At 44.4% G+C, this 20,247-nt stretch overlaps 1 protein-coding gene across 11 annotated transcripts in view; it reads left to right on the top strand.

The window, feature by feature from the left end:
• Positions 1 to 20,247, top strand: part of CFAP20DC (CFAP20 domain containing) — a 512,401-nt gene that overhangs the window by 175,044 nt on the left and 317,110 nt on the right. For 10 of the 11 annotated variants that reach the window (XR_008844939.1, XM_056524504.1, XM_056524495.1 and 7 more), the window contains one exon: positions 1,790 to 1,904. Coding sequence is in view for 10 of the 11 variants with exons in the window: in XM_056524504.1 (XP_056380479.1) it covers positions 1,790 to 1,904 (115 nt within the window). In the remaining variant the exon portion in view is untranslated. Of the gene's footprint in view, positions 1 to 1,789; positions 1,905 to 16,407; positions 16,500 to 20,247 lie in introns of all 11 variants that reach the window. The other variant, XM_056524505.1, reaches the window with a different exon arrangement.

The following is a 20,247-nucleotide window of genomic DNA, read 5'->3' as shown; positions in this document are numbered from 1 at the left end:
ACAGAATATGAGGTCAGGATATGAGGTCAAGATAGGAGGATGGGAAATGAAGTTGAGATAGGAGGTTGAGATATGAGGATGGGATATGAGGTCGAGATATGAGGACGGGATATGAGGTCGGAATATGATGACGGGATATGAGGACAAGATATGAGGTCAAAAGCTTCCTCCTTTGTTGATTTTCCTCCCCAACAAGGATTAGGAAGGAAAAGCAGGGCAATGCTGGGTAATCAGCTAGTCTATTAATAATACACCCTACTATACAGCAGCATGGATGGCTTTATAGAGCCTTTGTGAATTGTTTAAGCTGTGAATCAAACCCTGGATTGAGATCTTTTACTTACAGTAAGCTTGTGTAGTCTCATTGCAGTTGCTAAGGGGGACATTTATTAAATCCTGTGTAGTGGAAGAATGGTGCAGTTGCATATAGCAACCAATGTAATTGTTTCTTAAAGAAGCAATGTGGGCAACTACTACTCTTTTCCTCTCCACAGGTTTTAATAAATTCCCTCCACAGGTTTTAATAAATGTGTCTCTTTGTCTGCCTCTGCTCTCCTCTGATCTCACTCCTCACCCCTCACCTCTCTGTGGACCTGTATTGGCAGCTTGTAATATGATCCCTCAGTGAGCTGCCAATCCATCTTGTAAACACAGCAGATGGAATTGATTTAGCAGGAGGAAAATGAAAACTTAGCAGGGAAAAAGCACCTTTCTCTCATAAGACATGTTACACAGATATTTATATACATTTGCACTATGTATGCAAAGCTTATTAAAACATCAGTCCCCAGTTTATTGTAGCTGTCTGTAATCATAACTAGAGGAAGCCAAGGAGATAACTGCATATTATAGTATTATTGAGTTCAGTGTATAAACAGTCTACAGTGAGCTTCACCTACTGGTTGCTGCAGTCAAACAGAACTTTATCACTTACCTCTATAGGGATTTAAAACTCTGTACTAGGAAAACAAGCATTTATTAGGCTCATAATTCTTTATATCAGCCATGTGCCTTTTATTATTTCGTATTCAGCCTATCCTGTTTTATTTTATTTTATTTTGGGGGGGGTTCATATAAATGCTCTTCAGAGTGCTTAAATAGCTAAAAAAAAAAAAAAAAAAAAACTTGATAAATCAGACATGGCTTATACTGGACTACACAAGTCAAGTTTCGGCAGCCAAAATGTACCATTCCAGAAATCCGTATTTGGATGTGTACATGTTAAACCATTGATCTCTGCAGCAGCCAATCAGATATCAGTTGATAATATTGTATAATAATCTACCTAAAGTATGGATAGCAGATGTAAGATTTTTTAGCCATGTTTTATTAAATGTCAGCTATCCAGGAGGAACATTCTATAAAACCTAAGCTCAGAGATAAGAATGTTGTAAAGAAAGACTGGACTTTACAGTATTTAATGGTATGCAATAGCTCCCATGATAATATGAGCTGAAGGCCTGGCATATCCATGATTATTAAAGGCTGAGGCTTTCTCACTTCACACAAATTGAATTCTTTCACAGAATGAAGGGCTTTTTAAAATACAGTACAAAGTGCAGAAATAAATTAGCATGTAAAGTGATCTGTGATATCAGGCTTTGTTTCACCTAAGTTTGAGTTTAAGACAGAAAAAAAAAATCTCATTACTTATCTTATAAAATGTCATCTTTAAAATGTGCCGCTACAGCACCTGACACTGAATTTTATAAGAAATGCACAGTTTTACATGATGTTATCGTAATGCAATTTATTATGTCTGCTGTAATCTGCGTAATATTTTTTCCAGAATAACCGATTTGGCAAATATTAAAAGAAGATTATATTTATCGACTGTTCACAAGGAGTTATCCGCGACACCTTTACATGCAAAAATCCCGCTCTCCATCATTAGGCGTAGAGTTGTAAGTTCTTTTTCATATTCTACTGTAGAGAATGGTATTAAAGATCCTGTCCAAATATTAAAGTGTACCAGTCGTTAAAGGGGTTATCTAGGAATTGAAAAACAGAGATCATTTTTTTCAAAGACCGCTCCCTGTCTTTCTCCAGGTTGGGTGTGGTTCTGCAGCTCAGTTCCATTGAAATGAATGAAGCCTAGTTGTAATGCCACACCCAACTTGGAGACAAAGAGGGAACGGACTTTGAAAGAGAATAGGTCTGTTTTTCGATTCCTTGGCAACCCCTTTTAAAAATACTTGATATATATATTTGGATAATAACAGTATATGAATATCTGTAATATATATTGGTAAAAAAATATATTTTTGGGTAAAAAAAAAAATGCTGTCTCTTCAGCTACCGCCTGTGTGTCTCTGTGAGGAGACTAAATACAGGAAGTGTGGGTGGACAAGCAGGGCTCTGTGCAGGCTCCTGGCTTGTCAATCATCTTGCTATGTGAGCCGGGGTTGTGTCATACAGCCTCACTGCACTTAGTCTGCTTGTCCTCAGTGCCCAGAACACTGGTTTTCCTCAATGTGCAGAGCCCTGCTATCCTCAGTGCACAGAGCCCCGCTTGTCCTCAGTGTACAGAGACCTTCCTTTCCTCAGTGCTTAGAGCCCTGCTTGTCCTCACTGCACAGAGCCCTGCTTGTCCTCACCGCAGAGTCCTGCTTGTCCTCACTGCACAGAGCCCTGCTTGTCCTCACCGCAGAGTCCTGCTTGTCCTCAGTGTACAGAGCCCTACTTGTCCTAAGTGCACAGAGCCCTGCTTGTCCTCAGTGTACAGATACCTGCTTGTCCTCAGTGTACAGAGCCATGCTTGTCCTCACTGCACAGAGCCCTGCTTGTTCTCAGTGTATAGAGCCCTTCTTGTCCTCACTGCACAGAGCCCTGCTTGTCCTCAGTGCACAGAGCCCTGCTTGTCCTCACTGCACAGAGCCCCACTTGTCCTGAGTGCACAGAGCCCTTTTTGTCCTGAGTGCACAGAGCCCTGCCTGTCCTCATTGCACAGAGCCCTGCCTGTCCTCATTGTACAGAGCCCTGCTTGTCCTCACTGCACAGAGCCCTGCTTGTCCTTAGTGTACAGAGCCCTGCTTGTCCTCAGTGTACAGAGCCCTGCTTGTCCTCAGTGTACAGAGCCCTGCTTGTCCTCACTGCACAGAGCCATGCTTGTCCTCACTGCACAGAGCCCTGCTTGTCCTCAGTGCACAGAGCCCTGCTTGTCCTCACTGCACAAAACCCTGTTTGTCTTCAGTGCACAGAGACCTGCTTGTCCTCACTGCACAGAGCCTTGCTTGTCCTCACTGCACAGAGACCTTCTTGTCCTCACCGAAGAGTCCTGCTTGTCCTCACTGCACAGAACCCTGCTTGCCCTTACTGCACAGAGCCCTGCTTGTCCTAAGTCCACAGAGCCCTGCTTGTCCTCAGTGTACAGTGCCCTGCTTGTACTCACTGCACCGAGCCCTGCTTGTCCTCAGTGTATAGAGCCCTGCTAGTCCTCAGTGTACAGAGCCCTTCCTTTCCTCAGTGCACAGAACCCTGCTTGTCCTCACAGCACAGAGCCCTGCTTGTCCTCAGTGCACAGAGCTCTGCTTGTCCTCAGTGCACAAAACCCTGTTTGTCTTCAGTGCACAGAGACCTGCTTGTCCTCATTGCGCAGAGCCCTGCTTGTCCTCCTTGCACAGAGCCCTTCTAGTCCTCAACAAAGAGTCCTGCTTGTCCTCACTGCACAGAACCCTGCTTGTCCTTACTGCGCAGAGCCCTGCTTGTCCTAAGTCCACAGAGCCCTGCTCATCCTCAGTGTACAGTGCCCTGCTTGTACTCACTGCACAGAGCCCTGCTTGTCCTCAGTGTATAGAGCCCTGCTAGTCCTCAATGTACAGAGCCCTGCTTGTTCTCACTGCACAGAACCCTGCTTGTTCTCACTGCACAGAGTCCTGCTTGTTCTCACTGCACAGAGCCCTGAATGTCCTCACTGCACAGAGCCCTGATTGTCCTCACTGCACAAAGCCCTGATTGTCCTTAGTGTACAGAGCCATGTTTGTCCTCACTGCACAGAGCCCTGCTTGTCCTCAGTGTATAGAGCCCTGCTTGTCCTCAGTGTACAGGGCCTTCCTTTCCTCAGTGCAAAGAGCCTTGCTTGTCCTCAGTGTACAGAGTCCTGCTTGTCCTCAATGTACAGAGCCCTGCTTGTTCTCACTGCACGGTGCCCTGCTTGTTCTCACTGCACAGAGTCCTGCTTGTTCTCACTGCACAGAGCCCTGATTGTCCTTAGTGTACAGAGCCCTGTTTGTCCTCACTGTACAGAGCCCTGCTTGTCCTCAGTGTATAGAGCCCTGCTTGTCCTCAGTGTACAGAGCCTTCCTTTCCCCACTGCACAGAGCCCTGCATGTTCTCACTGCACAGAGCCCTGCATGTTCTCACTGCACAGAGCCCTGCATGTTCTCACTGCACAGAGCCCTTCTTGTCCTCACTGCAGAGTCCTGCTTGTCCTCACTGCACAGAACCCTGCTTGTTCTCACTGCACAGAGCCCTGCTTGTCCTCGGTGCAATGAGCCCTGCTTGTCCTCACTGCACAGAACCCTGCTTGTCCTCAGTGCACAGAGCCCTGCTTGCCTCACTGCACAGAGCCCTGCTTGTTCTCAGTGTACAGAGCCCTGCTTGTCCTCAGTGTACAGAGCCATGCTTGTCCTCAGTGTACAGAGCCCTGCTTGTCCTTAGTGCGCAGAGCCCTGCATGTCCTCAGTGCACAGAACCCTGCTTGTCCTCAGTGCACAGAGCCCTGCTTGCCTCACTGCACAGAGCCCTGCTTGTTCTCAGTGTACAGAGCCCTGCTTGTCCTCAGTGTACAGAACCCTGCTTGTCATCAGTGTACAGAGCCCTGCTTGTCCTCAATGTACAGAGCCCTGCATGTCCTCAGTATACATAGCCCTGCTTGTCCTCATTGTACAGAGTTCTGCTTGTCCTCACTGCACAGAACCCTGCTTGTCCTCTGTGCACAGAGCCCTGCTTGTCCTCAGTGTACAGAGCCCTGCTTGTCCTCAGTGCACAAATCCTTGCTTGTTCTCAGTGTACAGAGCCCTGCTTGTCCTCACTACACAGAGCCCTGCTTGTCCTCAGTGCACAGAGCCCTGCTTGTCCTCAGTGCACAGAGCACTGCTTGTCCTCACTGCACAGAGCCCTGCTTGTCCTCAGTGCACAGAGTCCTGCTTGTCCTCAGTGTACAGAGCCCTGCTTGTCCTCAGTGCACAAATCCCTGCTTGTCCTCAGTGCACAGAGCCCTGCTTGTCTTCAGTGCACAGAGCCCGGCTTGTCCTCAGTGTACAGAGCCCTGCTTGTCCTCACTGCACAGAGCCCTGCTTGTCATCAGTGCACAGAGCCCTGCTTGTCCTTAGTATACATAGCCCTGCTTGTCCTCAGTGTACAGAGCCCTGCTTGTCCTCATTGCACAGAGCCCTGCTTGTCCTCAGTGCACAGAGCCCTTCTAGTCCTCAACGAAGAGTCCTGCTTGTCCTCACTGCACAGAACCCTGCTTGTCCTTACTGCGCAGAGCCCTGCTTGTCCTAAGTCCACAGAGCCCTGCTCATCCTCAGTGTACAGTGCCCTGCTTGTACTCACTGCACAGAGCCCTGCTTGTCCTCAGTGTATAGAGCCCTGCTAGTCCTCAATGTACAGAGCCCTGCTTGTTCTCACTGCACAGGACCCTGCTTGTTCTCACTGCACAGAGTCCTGCTTGTTCTCACTGCACAGAGCCCTGAATGTCCTCACTGCACAGAGCCCTGATTGTCCTCACTGCACAAAGCCCTGATTGTCCTTAGTGTACAGAGCCATGTTTGTCCTCACTGCACAGAGCCCTGCTTGTACTCAGTGTATAGAGCCCTGCTTGTCCTCAGTGTACAGGGCCTTTCTTTCCTCAGTGCAAAGAGCCCTGCTTGTCCTCAGTGTACAGAGTCCTGCTTGTCCTCAATGTACAGAGCCCTGCTTGTTCTCACTGCACGGTGCCCTGCTTGTTCTCACTGCACAGAGTCCTGCTTGTTCTCACTGCACAGAGCCCTGATTGTCCTTAGTGTACAGAGCCCTGTTTGTCCTCACTGTACAGAGCCCTGCTTGTCCTCAGTGTATAGAGCCCTGCTTGTCCTCAGTGTACAGAGCCTTCCTTTCCCCACTGCACAGAGCCCTGCATATTCTCACTGCACAGAGCCCTGCATGTTCTCACTGCACAGAGCCCTGCATGTTCTCACTGCACAGAGCCCTTCTTGTCCTCACTGCAGAGTCCTGCTTGTCCTCACTGCACAGAACCCTGCTTGTTCTCACTGCACAGAGCCCTGCTTGTCCTCGGTGCAATGAGCCCTGCTTGTCCTCACTGCACAGAACCCTGCTTGTCCTCAGTGCACAGAGCCCTGCTTGCCTCACTGCACAGAGCCCTGCTTGTTCTCAGTGTACAGAGCCCTGCTTGTCCTCACTACACAGAACCCTGCTTGTCATCAGTGTACAGAGCCCTGCTTGTCCTCAATGTACAGAGCCCTGCATGTCCTCAGCATACATAGCCCTGCTTGTCCTCATTGTACAGAGTTCTGCTTGTCCTCACTGCACAGAACCCTGCTTGTCCTCTGTACACAGAGCCCTGCTTGTCCTCAGTGTACAGAGCCCTGCTTGTCCTCAATACACAGAGCCCTGCTTGTCCTCAGTGCACAGAGCCCTGCTTGTCCTCAGTGCACAGAGCACTGCTTGTCCTCAGTGCACAAATCCTTGCTTGTTCTCAGTGTACAGAGCCCTGCTTGTCCTCACTACACAGAGCCCTGCTTGTCCTCAGTGCACAGAGCCCTGCTTGTCCTCAGTGCACAGAGCACTGCTTGTCCTCACTGCACAGAGCCCTGCTTGTCCTCAGTGCACAGAGTCCTGCTTGTCCTCAGTGTACAGAGCCCTGCTTGTCCTCAGTGCACAAATCCCTGCTTGTCCTCAGTGCACAGAGCCCTGCTTGTCTTCAGTGCACAGAGCCCGGCTTATCCTCAGTGTACAGAGCCCTGCTTGTCCTCACTGCACAGAGCCCTGCTTGTCATCAGTGCACAGAGCCCTGCTTGTCCTTAGTATACATAGCCCTGCTTGTCCTCAGTGTACAGAGCCCTGCTTGTCCTCATTGCACAGAGCCCTGCTTGTCCTCAGTGCACAGAGTCCTGCTTGTCCTCAGTGTACAGAGCCCTGCTTGTCCTCAGTGCACAAATCCCTGCTTGTCCTCAGTGCACAGAGCCCTGCTTGTCTTCAGTGCACAGAGCCCGGCTTGTCCTCAGTGTACAGAGCCCTGCTTGTCCTCACTGCACAGAGCCCTGCTTGTCATCAGTGCACAGAGCCCTGCTTGTCCTTAGTATACATAGCCCTGCTTGTCCTCAGTGTACAGAGCCCTGCTTGTCCTCATTGCACAGAGCCCTGCTTGTCCTCAGTGCACAGAGCCCTTCTAGTCCTCAACGAAGAGTCCTGCTTGTCCTCACTGCACAGAACCCTGCTTGTCCTTACTGCGCAGAGCCCTGCTTGTCCTAAGTCCACAGAGCCCTGCTCATCCTCAGTGTACAGTGCCCTGCTTGTACTCACTGCACAGAGCCCTGCTTGTCCTCAGTGTATAGAGCCCTGCTAGTCCTCAATGTACAGAGCCCTGCTTGTTCTCACTGCACAGAACCCTGCTTGTTCTCACTGCACAGAGTCCTGCTTGTTCTCACTGCACAGAGCCCTGAATGTCCTCACTGCACAGAGCCCTGATTGTCCTCACTGCACAATGCCCTGATTGTCCTTAGTGTACAGAGCCATGTTTGTCCTCACTGCACAGAGCCCTGCTTGTCCTCAGTGTATAGAGCCCTGCTTGTCCTCAGTGTACAGGGCCTTCCTTTCCTCAGTGCAAAGAGCCTTGCTTGTCCTCAGTGTACAGAGTCCTGCTTGTCCTCAATGTACAGAGCCCTGCTTGTTCTCACTGCACGGTGCCCTGCTTGTTCTCACTGCACAGAGTCCTGCTTGTTCTCACTGCACAGAGCCCTGATTGTCCTTAGTGTACAGAGCCCTGTTTGTCCTCACTGTACAGAGCCCTGCTTGTCCTCAGTGTATAGAGCCCTGCTTGTCCTCAGTGTACAGAGCCTTCCTTTCCCCACTGCACAGAGCCCTGCATGTTCTCACTGCACAGAGCCCTGCATGTTCTCACTGCACAGAGCCCTGCATGTTCTCACTGCACAGAGCCCTTCTTGTCCTCACTGCAGAGTCCTGCTTGTCCTCACTGCACAGAACCCTGCTTGTTCTCACTGCACAGAGCCCTGCTTGTCCTCGGTGCAATGAGCCCTGCTTGTCCTCACTGCACAGAACCCTGCTTGTCCTCAGTGCACAGAGCCCTGCTTGCCTCACTGCACAGAGCCCTGCTTGTTCTCAGTGTACAGAGCCCTGCTTGTCCTCACTACACAGAACCCTGCTTGTCATCAGTGTACAGAGCCCTGCTTGTCCTCAATGTACAGAGCCCTGCATGTCCTCAGTATATATAGCCCTGCTTGTCCTCATTGTACAGAGTTCTGCTTGTCCTCACTGCACAGAACCCTGCTTGTCCTCTGTACACAGAGCCCTGCTTGTCCTCAGTGTACAGAGCCCTGCTTGTCCTCAATACACAGAGCCCTGCTTGTCCTCAGTGCACAGATCCCTGCTTGTCCTCAGTGCACAGAGCACTGCTTGTCCTCACTGCACAGAGCCCTGCTTGTCCTCAGTGCACAGAGTCCTGCTTGTCCTCAGTGTACAGAGCCCTGCTTGTCCTCAGTGCACAAATCCCTGCTTGTCCTCAGTGCACAGAGCCCTGCTTGTCTTCAGTGCACAGAGCCCGGCTTGTCCTCAGTGTACAGAGCCCTGCTTGTCCTCAGTGCACAGAGCACTGCTTGTCCTCACTGCACAGAGCCCTGCTTGTCATCAGTGCACAGAGTCCTGCTTGTCCTTAGTATACATAGCCCTGCTTGTCCTCAGTGTACAGAGCCCTGCTTGTCCTCAGTGTACAGAGCCCCGCTTGTCCTCAGTGCACAGAGCCCTTCTTGTCCTCAGTGTACAGATTCCTGCTTGTCCTCAGTGCACAAATCCCTGCTTGTCCTCAGTGCACAGAGCCCTGCTTGTCTTCAGTGCACAGAGCCCGGCTTGTCCTCAGTGTACAGAGCCCTGCCTGTCCTCAGTGCACAGAGCCCTGCTTGTCCTCAGTGCACAGAGCTCTGCTTGTCTTCAATGCACAGAGCCCTGCTTGTCCTCAGTGTAGAGAGCCCTGCCTGTCCTCAGTGCACAGAACCCTGCTTGTCCTCAGTGTAGAGAGCCCTGCCTGTCCTCAGTGCACAGAGCCCTGCTTGTCCTCAGTATACAGAGCCCTGCTTGTCCTCAGTGCACAGAGCCTTGCTTGTCCTCAGTGTACAGAGCCCTGCCTGTTCTCAGTGCACAGAGCCCTGCTTGTCTACCCTCACTTCCTGTATTTGGTCTCCTCACAGAGACGCACAGACAGTAGCTGCAGGTCCAAAAATATACACATGTTTAACCAATATAAATTACAAATATACCTATAATGTTATTTTCTACATTATATAACATTTTTTGCTAATGACAGTTACACTTTCATAAAAATCCCATTAGCAAATATATTATCTTTTGGAGATTAAGGTAATGTAAATAACTTTGCAATTAAATAAATCCTTCAACAATTATTATATTTAAAGGGAACATGTCACTAGTTTCATGCAAGTCATACAAGTGATGTACTGTTTGTACTGTTTGACTTTAGAGAACGGCTTGGAACAGATAAATCATAGTTGTAATTTTGTCTGGGAACTGGGCTTTGAGTTATGGGGGCAACCCCCAACCCTGATTGATAGATCTCTCTCTATTTGCAAATTAGAAGAGATCTGTCATTCATGGCCTGAGGTCCACCCCTATGACTCTGACTTCTCAGCTGAAATTACAAATATGATTTCTCTGCTCTGAGGAGGCATAGCCATTCAGTGTAAGTTATCTATGATTGTGATAAGGGAGCCTGCCAGTATTTTTAATGCTGCCTGTGGTTTAGGCAGCATGAAACTAGTGATAGATATCCTTTAGGGTACATTCACACATACAGGATCTGCTGCATTGAAGTAAATGTTTAGCAAAATCAGCAGCAGAAAATATGCAGCAAATCCTGTACGTGTGAACGTACCCTTAATATATAAGTCCTTAAACGGGTCCATCGATGGAAAAACATTTTTCCTAATCAACTGGTGCCAGTGTAAATTACTTCTTAATAAAATCTTAATCCTTCTAGTATGTATAAGCTGCTGTATGCTCCAGAGGAAGTTGAGTTGTTCTTTTCTGTCTGACCACAGTGCTCTCTGCTGCCACTTCTGTCCGTGTCAGGAACTGTCCAGAGCAGGAGAGGTTTGCTATGAGGATTTGTTCCTGCTCCGGACAGTTCCTGACACAGACAGAGGTGTCAGCAGAGAGCACTGTGGTCAGACTCGAAAGAACTATACAACTTTGATTTTTAAATAGAAGTAATTTACAGATCTATTTAACTTTCTGGCACCAGTTGATTTAAAAAAAATATTGTTTTCCACCAGAGTACCCCTTTAAAGGTACACCCCATAGATATATGTAAAGTAGGAAAAATTTGCGGTTTTCATGTAAAATATCATATATCCATGTAGAGTTCTTCTCTACCATGGATCTGATCATTTCCCAGTTTTCTCTCTGAGCTGTAACCCTGCTGTTTGCCAGGCAACAGAGCACACACTTTCCCACAATCCCTCTTGCTTACATACACAGTGGAGACCAACCGTCATTACCTTCAGGAGACTGCAGGTGAACAAGGCATATGTGACCCCCTCGGTGGGTCCTAAGTGGGTCATAACCAAGGAGAACAAATATTAAAACAATGCAGGCACACGGGGGATAAAAAACCAAATATCTCTCCAACAGGACATTTTCAGAAATGTTAGCACATTTGGAATATGTTTAATTTCACATAATGTATCAGTTAGACCTATTTCTCTTAATGGGACAACCCTTTTTAGTTAATGCAGTACCTTTGCTTTTCCATTCAAACTTCAGTCATTTATCCTGGGGACCTCACCTGCCTTCCTAATTCACTAAGGATATGATCATACTTTCTTCGAAGCTTTCCATTGTAGGGATCTTCATCTGTGAATATGTAGCACTGTTATTGCAGTTAAAAGTAAAGGAAACCTTGAGAGTACCCAGTCTAGTCCATTAGTGTACAGCAGATCAGGAGATGCATTGAGGCTTCCATTACAACTGCCATTTTCTGACATGGTGCAGATACAGCTGAGCTGCAGCTTAGGCCCCTTTCACACTACTGTTATGACACAGTACACTACTTTATCTAACCCCTGTAAATATATCCAAGTTAGAAATATCACTATAATGTGTATAGACAACTATAAAGTCTGTTACTTAGGGTTCATGGACCTGAATATTCATTGGCATGGAGATATCCCCACTGAAGGGGTACGGTGGAAAACTGTATCCAGAATATTGGGGATATTGCAAAGGTATGATAGTTCTATTTCCTGAAAGATAAGTAGAAAATCTTGTTTTCTGATCCTGGGAAAGCAGGGTGATGTTACAATTAGATGCTGTGCATCTGTTAATGGTATAGTAGAATCCTGTAGTGGAAGAAAGGTGATAGGTGCTATACACCGTACTGTAGATGGCATGTCCTATTTGATATTGTATATCCGTTGGTGGTACAGTGGTAACCTAAGGAGGAAACCTGTTGGAGGAAAACGGTGCGTGCTGTGCACTGCTTACCGATCCCGATGTTTGGTCCCGCGGTGCTCTCACACTTACCCGCCTATGGTTCCAGCCAGATAGAGGTATCGCCTGTCCTGTTTGGAGATCCACTGTCGCCAGCGAGTGTGGGGAGGGAGAGATCGCTGTGTGATGTCAGGAGACAGAGAAGTCGTGTAGATACTGCAGGTGTCTTCCACGTGGGTTTAGTGCCCCGGGTGCTAAAGTCCTGTCTTTATGTCGGATGGGGATAAACTTAAGTGGCAGTGCTGCATTTCTAGTAGGCTAGACGCATTTTGGAGCGTGCTGTGCTCCTTTTTCAATAGCTGTGCATGTTTAAAATGGACATGTGGCGGCTTTTTATAAGGCTACTTTGGGTATGATTGGATAATGGTTCAGAGGTTGGAAATGAAGGTTCACAGGTTGAAAATAAAACCTGCAATGGATTCAAAGGGGGGTTGGTATTGGTTAGATATGGCATGGAATGGTGATAAGGTTGGGAATTGTACTATTATATATTTATATAATATATGTAGCTTTATTTCAACAATAAAGAAGACACATAAGGTGAAAAATACATAATAATTACATTAAAAACACAAATTATGCATACCGTATATAGCAATAGAAGAAATAAAAGAATTCTAGGAAATGAGGTTCACATTGGAATGGAGTTGATCATGGGTACATGTATATAATGAATGGTGTATATCTAAGGTAGTATATACCTTTAGACGTGGCATTATTTTAGAAAGACATAATATATGTAGGTAGTATATAAAATAAAATAAGATTATGGTGACATAATAGATATATATATTGAGGGAAAAAATTCAGTTAAAAGAAATGAGAAAAATGAAACAAATTATTTTTGGTATTGCAGGTTAAAAGTTCTTTGGTGTAAACTGTATTGTTTGAGTTTGATGTCACTGTTTCTGTGTTGTTGGGAAAGGTTGGGATCTTATAGTTATTGCATTGCATGCATCTAAAAAAAAACTTCTGCATCTGATAACATTGATTGGTGGTTATGTTGACGCATGTTTTTTGTGCTTTTTGTGCTGGGAACAATTTGAGGCCTAGATTGGGTGCTCTTGTAAATACGATGGGGGCTTGTGATGGTAGTGTTGGTCCTAATATTTTACCTGTTTACAGTAAGTGCCAACGTTTATTGATCATATTTTTAACGTGGCGATGAGCGGTATTGAAAGGTAAAACGAGTTTGGCTGCTTGTTGTGTTGTGTTTGATGTTTGTGATGGTTTGTCTATGAAAAAGGTTTCTCTATTTAGTTATTTTGCTTTGTTGAATGAGTCTTCTAGTAATTTTTCAGGGTACTGCTTTTCTTGAAATTGATGGGTGAGTAATTGAGATTCTTGTTCAAATTGTTGTGTATCTGTACAGTTTCGTTTTATTAGTCTAAATTGTCTGTATGGGATGTTTATAAGCCATTGGGGTAAATGACAGCTGTCAAATCTTATGTAGCCGTTTTTCGCTATAGGTTTATGCTAAGTATTGAAAATTAGTCTAGAGTCTTGTGCTTTGATGTAATGTCTAAGAAATCTATCTGATGTGTGCTAATATTAGGGGTGAATAGTAAATTGAATGTGTTTTGATTTAATTGATGAAATGAAAATTTGAAGGGATTGTGGTGTCTCTTTCCAGATGATGATGATATTGTCTATGTAACGTTTGTTTCCAGAGTTCGCATCCAGATGGGGGGAAATGGTAATTTCTTCCCAGTATGCCATAAATGAGTTAGCAAAGCTGGGCGCGAACGTTGTCCCCTTAGTGGTCCCAAGGATTTGAAGGTAGAACTGCTCACTAAAACAGAAATAGTTGTGTGTAATTATATAGTGGATGCCTTGCAGAATAAATGCAATATGTTCTGCAGGAATGTTGCTTTTGGACAGACAGTGGTTTATGGTATGAATCTCTTGTGTATGATTTATGGAAGTAAATATCGCACTTACCTCTAATGTTGCAAGGCACCAATTTGGTTGCCATTGTACTGTCTCTATTATTTTAATTATTTGGGTTGAATCTTTGATGTATGATGGAGAAAGTTTTACATGAGGTTGAAGTGGGGTGTCAAAGTATTCAGATAGGTGAGATGTTAGAGATTCAATTCCTGAAATGTTGGGTCTACCTGGTGGGTTGGATGGATTCTTATGCATCTTTTGGATGGAGTTAAAGACTGGTATATGTTTTTCGGTGTTTGAGATGTATACATATTCTGGTTTCGTAAGGATTTGTTGGTCTAGGGTGCACATTCATAAATTTTGGAGTTCAGTATTGAAAGTATTGGTTGGGTCAGAAGAAAGTTTTTTTGTAGGTTTTTTCATCTGAATATTGTTTATCGCATTCTGCATTGTAAGCGTTTACAACTAAAATCAAAATCCCTCCGCCTTTATCGACCGGACGGATTACTATCTGATTATCTATCTGTACTTCTTTTATTGCCCTTGTTTCTTTGCATGTTAGGTTGTATTTTTTGTGTGTTTTCAGTTTTTCATATCATTTTCTACATTTAATTTGAATGCTGCCATGGTTTCACTGATTTCTTGTCTTGGGTAAAATTTCAATTTAGGTTTTAGCATTGTGTGTGTATATTGTGTGTTGGATGTGTGTTGGCGTTCTTTAGGGTTTTTCTGAAGATACTTATTTAAACAGAGTTTGCGTATGTATTTTTCTATACCAGTGTTTACTTTGAATTTATCGACTGGTTCATTTGGGGCAAATTTCAAACATTTATTTAATAAAGATATATGGTGTGAGTTGAGTGTTTTGGAACTTAGGTTATAAATAGCTGAATCAGTTAGGGGTGGGCCTTCCCTATTTTTAGTTTTGGTCTCACATTTTGTTTGTGTTTGTCGTCTTACTCTCTTTTTTGAGTTGGGGTGTGAAGTGTATGTGTTTCTTTGTGGTTCGTGTGTACCTGTGCTATCAATGTTGTTTGTGTAAGAGGTGGTGTTAATGGTGGCATCTGTGTTGTGTGGTATGTTGGGATTGATTGATAGTGGTTGGGATTGTGGAAGCGTGGGGTTCGTGAACGAAAGTGGTTTGGATGTGTGTAGTTTGGACTGCGTGTGGTGTGTCTGGTGTGTGGTGTGACCCATAAATTCAGGAATTGAATCTCTAACATCTCACCTATCTGAATACATTGACACCCTACTTCAAACTCAATTAATACTTACTCCATCAAAGATACAACCCAAATAATTAAAATCATAGACACAGTACAATGGTAACCAAATTGGTGCCTTGCAACATTAAATGTAAGTACACTTATTCCATAAATCATACACAAGGGATTCATGCCATAAACCACTGGCTGTTAAAAAGCAACATTCCTCCAGAACATATTTCATTTATTCTTCAAGGCATCCACTATATACTTACACACATCAATTTCTGTTTTTATGACCAGTTCTACCTTCAAATCCTTGGGACCGCTATGGGGACCATGTTCGCGCCCAGCTTTGCTAACTTATTTGTGGCATACTGGGAGGAAATTACCATTTCCCCCCATCTGGACACAAATCTGGTCCTCTGGAAATGTTACATAGACAATATCATATCATCTGGAAAGATACACCACAATCCCGTCAAATTTTCATTGATCAATTAAATCAAAACACATTCACATCAAAGCACAAGACTCTAGACTAATTTCCAACACTTACCATAAACCTACAGCGTAAAACAGTTACATAATATTTGACAGCTGTCATTTACCCCAATGGCTTATAAACATCCCATACAGACAATTTAGATTAATAAAACAAAACTGTACAGATACACAACAATTTGAACAAGAATCTCAATTACTCACCCATCAATTTCAAGAAAAGCAGTACCCTGAAAAATTACTGGAAGACTCATTCAACAAAGCAAAATAACTAAATAGAGAAACCTTTTTCATAGGCAAGCCATCACAAACAGCAAACACAACACAACAAGCAGCCAAACTCTTTTTACCTTTCAATACCTCTCATCGCCACGTTAAAAAAATGATCAATAAATGTTGGCACTTACTGTAAACAGGTAAAATATTAGGACCAACACTACCATCACAAGCCCCCATTGTATTTACAAGAGCACCCAATCTAGGCCTCAAAAAACCCCAACGAATCAATCAACGTTATCAGATGCAAAAGTTATTTTTAGATGCATGCAATGCAATAACTGTAAGATCCCCACCTTCCCCAACAACACAGAAACAGTGACATCAAACTCAAACAATACAGTTTACACCATCAAAGAACTTTTAACCTGCATTACCAAAAATATTATCTACATTATTCAATGCCCCTGTAAGAAACAGTACATTGGTCGGACATCAGGAACCCTGAAAAAACATATCACAGAGCATTCCATTCCAGGTTTTATTTTCAACCTTTGAACCTTCATTTCCAACCTGTGAACCATTATGCAATCAGACCCAAAGTATCCTTATAAAAAGCCAACACATGTCCATTTTAAACATGCACAGCTATTGAAAAAGGAGCATAACACGCTCAGAAACTTGTCTAGCCTACTAGCAATACAGCACTGCCTCTTCAAGATCTTTTAACTTCATCTCCATCCGACATAAAGACAGAACTTTAGCACGTGGCGCGCTAAACCCACGTGGAAGACGCAGCATCTACACGACTTCTCCGACTACGGACATCACACAGCTATCTCTCCCTCCCCAGGCTCGCCGGCAACAGTGGATCGGCAAACAGGACAGGCGATGCCAATATCCGGTGGTACCTTGAGAGTGCCGCGGGACCGAACATCGGGATCGGTAAGCAGTGCACAGCACGCACCATTTTCCTCCAACAGGTTTCCTGCATAGGTTACCACTGTACCACCAATGGATATACAATATCAAATAGGACATGCCATCTACAGTACGGTGCATAGCACCAATCACCTTTTGTCCACTACAGGATTCTACTATACCATCAACGGATGCACAGCATCTAATTGTAACATCACCCTGCTTTCCCAGGATCAGAAAGCAAGATTTTCTACTTATCTTTCAGGAACTAGAACTATCATACCTTTGCAATATCCCCTTAGATAAGCTTTGACCAGGACTCATTTTTATACTCAAGTGGCAGTACTTTATTCTGTTTTATACGTTTATTATAAGTTTTATGTTTTTTTATGAAATATTTTTTATTTACCTTGAAATACAGTAAGCTTCTGCAAGGTCCCTGCAGACAGCTCGAGTTTATAATCATATACTAAATACATGTGTATATTTTAATGATGTCATTTGATTTCTATTTTTCTGCTGATTGGATACAACATCAATACTGTATATATACAAGTAATATATCTGATTAATTGCACACAACAAGCTCACATACACAATGTATATAAGGATCTTACTAGAGGACAGTTACCTTTTCTCTTCACATTTATTTGAACAGATTTGTAAATTACTACTATTAAAAAATCTTAACCCTTCCAGTACTTCTCAGCTGCTTATACTAAAAAGGAAGTAGAGTTGTTCTTTTCTGTCTGACCACAGTGCTTCCTGCTGCCACCTCTGTCTGTGTCAGGAACTGTCTGGAGTAGGAGAAAATCCCCATAGCAAACCTCTCCTGCTCCAGACAGTTCCTGACATAGATAGAGGTGACAGCAGAGAGCATTGTGGTCAGACAGAAAAGAACTTCATGTGGAGCATACAGCAGCTAATAAGTACTGGATTAAGGTTTTTAAAAAGAAGTCATTTACAAATCTGTTTAACTTTCTGGAGCCAGTTGATCTGAAAAAAAAAAGTTTTTTTAATGGTTAAAGGGGTACTCCGCTGTAAACATCTTATTCCCTATCCAAAGAATAGGGGATAATATGTTAGATCGCTGGGGTCCCACCACTGAGGACCCCCGGAGTCTCCGGCGCGGCCCCCCGTCATTCGGTGCATGGAGCGAACTTCGCTTCGTGCCTGATGACTGACAATGCCAGCCGCCTTGCCTCAACCATTCAAGTGTATGGGTAGAGGCGTGACGGCTATGTACTAGCCACAACACCCCCTCCCATGGACAAGAATGGAGGGGGTGTGGCGTGACATCACAAGCGCGGGAGCGGCAAGCTTTCCTGTTCCTGACGCCGCTGCCGGACCAGAGATTGCGGGGGTCCCCAGTGGCGGGACCCCCAAGATCTAACATCTAGTCCCCTATCCTTTAGATAGTGGATAAGATGTTTATGGTGAAGTACCCCTTTAACTATTGGGTCCTCTCACCAGGTTTTAAACCCTTGACTTAATAGAATTCGGCAAAATAAACATAGCACAACTTTAGGCCCTAGAGTCTAGGAATGCATCTCACACAAGAAATCTGATCATTTACAAAAAAGAAATTTAGAAAGACTAAATTCACAGAAATATATCCATAAAAACTTTTTAGGTTGAAAAGCAGCTAATTAAATGCAAATGCTTTCAGACTATTTCAAGATGGGAACACTTATGTTCCAAACATTTGTCTTCTAAATAAGTTTAACGAAAATTCAAGTTTTCTGCTTATTCTCAGTCTGTGCTAGAGCGTAGGGGAAAAAATATGCTGATATAATTATTATTCATAAAGTTGTACCACAGAGGTAGTTATTAATTTGAAATAAAAAAGAATAAATCTATTTTGCCTGAATGTAATTTAAATTAGTTGGGTCTGGTGTCACCGAGTACCAATGTTTAAAAACAAAAGTACACTTTAATGAACAATAAATTAAATAGTATCTGAATATGTAGTTCAATTACACGGTCTCCTTCGGAGAATAAATAAATCATTCATGCAAAATATGAACAAAAAAGCTTGATCAATTGCTCAGGAAAAAGTGATTAATTGGCTTAAATCTTCATTAGACTTCATAACTGCTGAATTTCTGTGTGTTTGTCTGTGCAACTCAGACGGGGATTGAGATTAAAACTTCAGCAGATATTGGACAAGTATGGAAAAATTAAAGGAACACTCCCAGAAAAGCTGATACACTGTGTTATTTCTAGTGCAGGAGCTAATAGGGTGGAGCATGACCAGGGCCGGCTCTTCCTATAGGTAAAATAGGCAGCCGCCTAGAGTGCCCTCTTGATGCAGCGCCACTCTGCCTGCTGCAATAAAGTTAGCCAGCATCTGAAGCACCGGCCCATCAAGCAAACCCTGCCACACTTCCCCCACCCCACCCATACTATAATAATGTGCTTTTTTCAGCCTGCTCTAGGAGTGCAGCGCCACCTCCAAGGCAGACAGGGGTGAACACTAAGGTCAGGTACGTCCAACATCCTGACATCTCACAAATCTATACATCGGGAGGAGCCAAGGGGCGGCAAAATTAGATTTTGCCTAGGGCGGCAAAAATCCTTGCACCAGGCCTGAGCATGACAAATAGATTCACGGAGCATTAAAAATGGAAATACTGTTCTGCTCCTTTAAAAGGGTTTTCCATTAGAATAGGCAATCGATAGCTGATCGGTGAGGTGCCAGTGATGTGGTAAAATTGAGAAACCTGCTAAAATAGTAAACCTGCGTCACTTCCGGTGATACCGGATGAGCTGGTCAACCAAGTGTCGGCTACTGCGCTGGCGTCTGCACACAAGCCCATCACCGATGTGTTTGGCAAAAACTGACATCACTCACAGGCAAAAGCAATCGATGGTAGAGCCATTGTGTTCATCATCCTTCTCCTAAGAGTGCTGCTCTTGCACTCTAGTGTTAAACACACTTAGGGGGAGGAAATGTATAGATTAGGGTTTGTGGACTTAATGTATCCTACCCCTGACCACACACCCTTGCCTTCAACTTTAAAATTTAAACCTAAACTCTAGTCCTATACACAACCACCCTTAATTGTGTTAAGTACTAGGGGATAAGAGCAGCACTTTCAGGAGAAGGACAATGAGCAGAATGGCTTTGCCATTGATTGCTTCTGCCTACGAGTGATGTCAATTGTTCCAAACACAGCGGCGGTGATGAGCGCGTGTGCGTGCACCTGCGCAGTAGCCAAAACTGATCCAACCTCACTGAAAGTGACGCAGGTTTACTGTTTTACCAAGGATCCCTATTTTACCACATCACCTCCACTCCCGCAGTTTAGCTGTGCAGGTAAGCTGCAGTGCCAGAATGTAAACTGTGTATCAGAGCCAGGAGCTTTGGCTCCATAAATTCTACAGTGACGGCGCCGAGTTACTGCAGTGCAGCTTCTTTAAACTTTAAGCAGTGCTGCATTGCCCTAAACAGGCACCACCACTACAGAGTATTGAAGCTGTGTAAAATCATCCTAACACAGTGTATCAGTTTTTTCTGAAGGTACACTGTAATGGTTAATTTAGATAGATTGATGTAAGTTGACAGTTTTTAGCAATTTACCATTTCTATTTTCTGTCCCCTTCTAAATGTGTCCTAAATAACATAAAAAGCTTGACATATTAAAAACTGTGAAAGTGGGAGAACTGCTATAATGACACAATCTATGTACATATATATATATATATATATATATATATATATATGTAGTCCCTGTCATGGCCATGGCCACATGAACCCTGATAGTGGACC

This window comes from Hyla sarda, chromosome 6, assembly GCF_029499605.1.
Source record: "Hyla sarda isolate aHylSar1 chromosome 6, aHylSar1.hap1, whole genome shotgun sequence".
NCBI classification, from domain to species: Eukaryota; Metazoa; Chordata; class Amphibia; order Anura; family Hylidae; genus Hyla; species Hyla sarda.
This window is presented reverse-complemented; position numbering and strand designations above follow the sequence as displayed.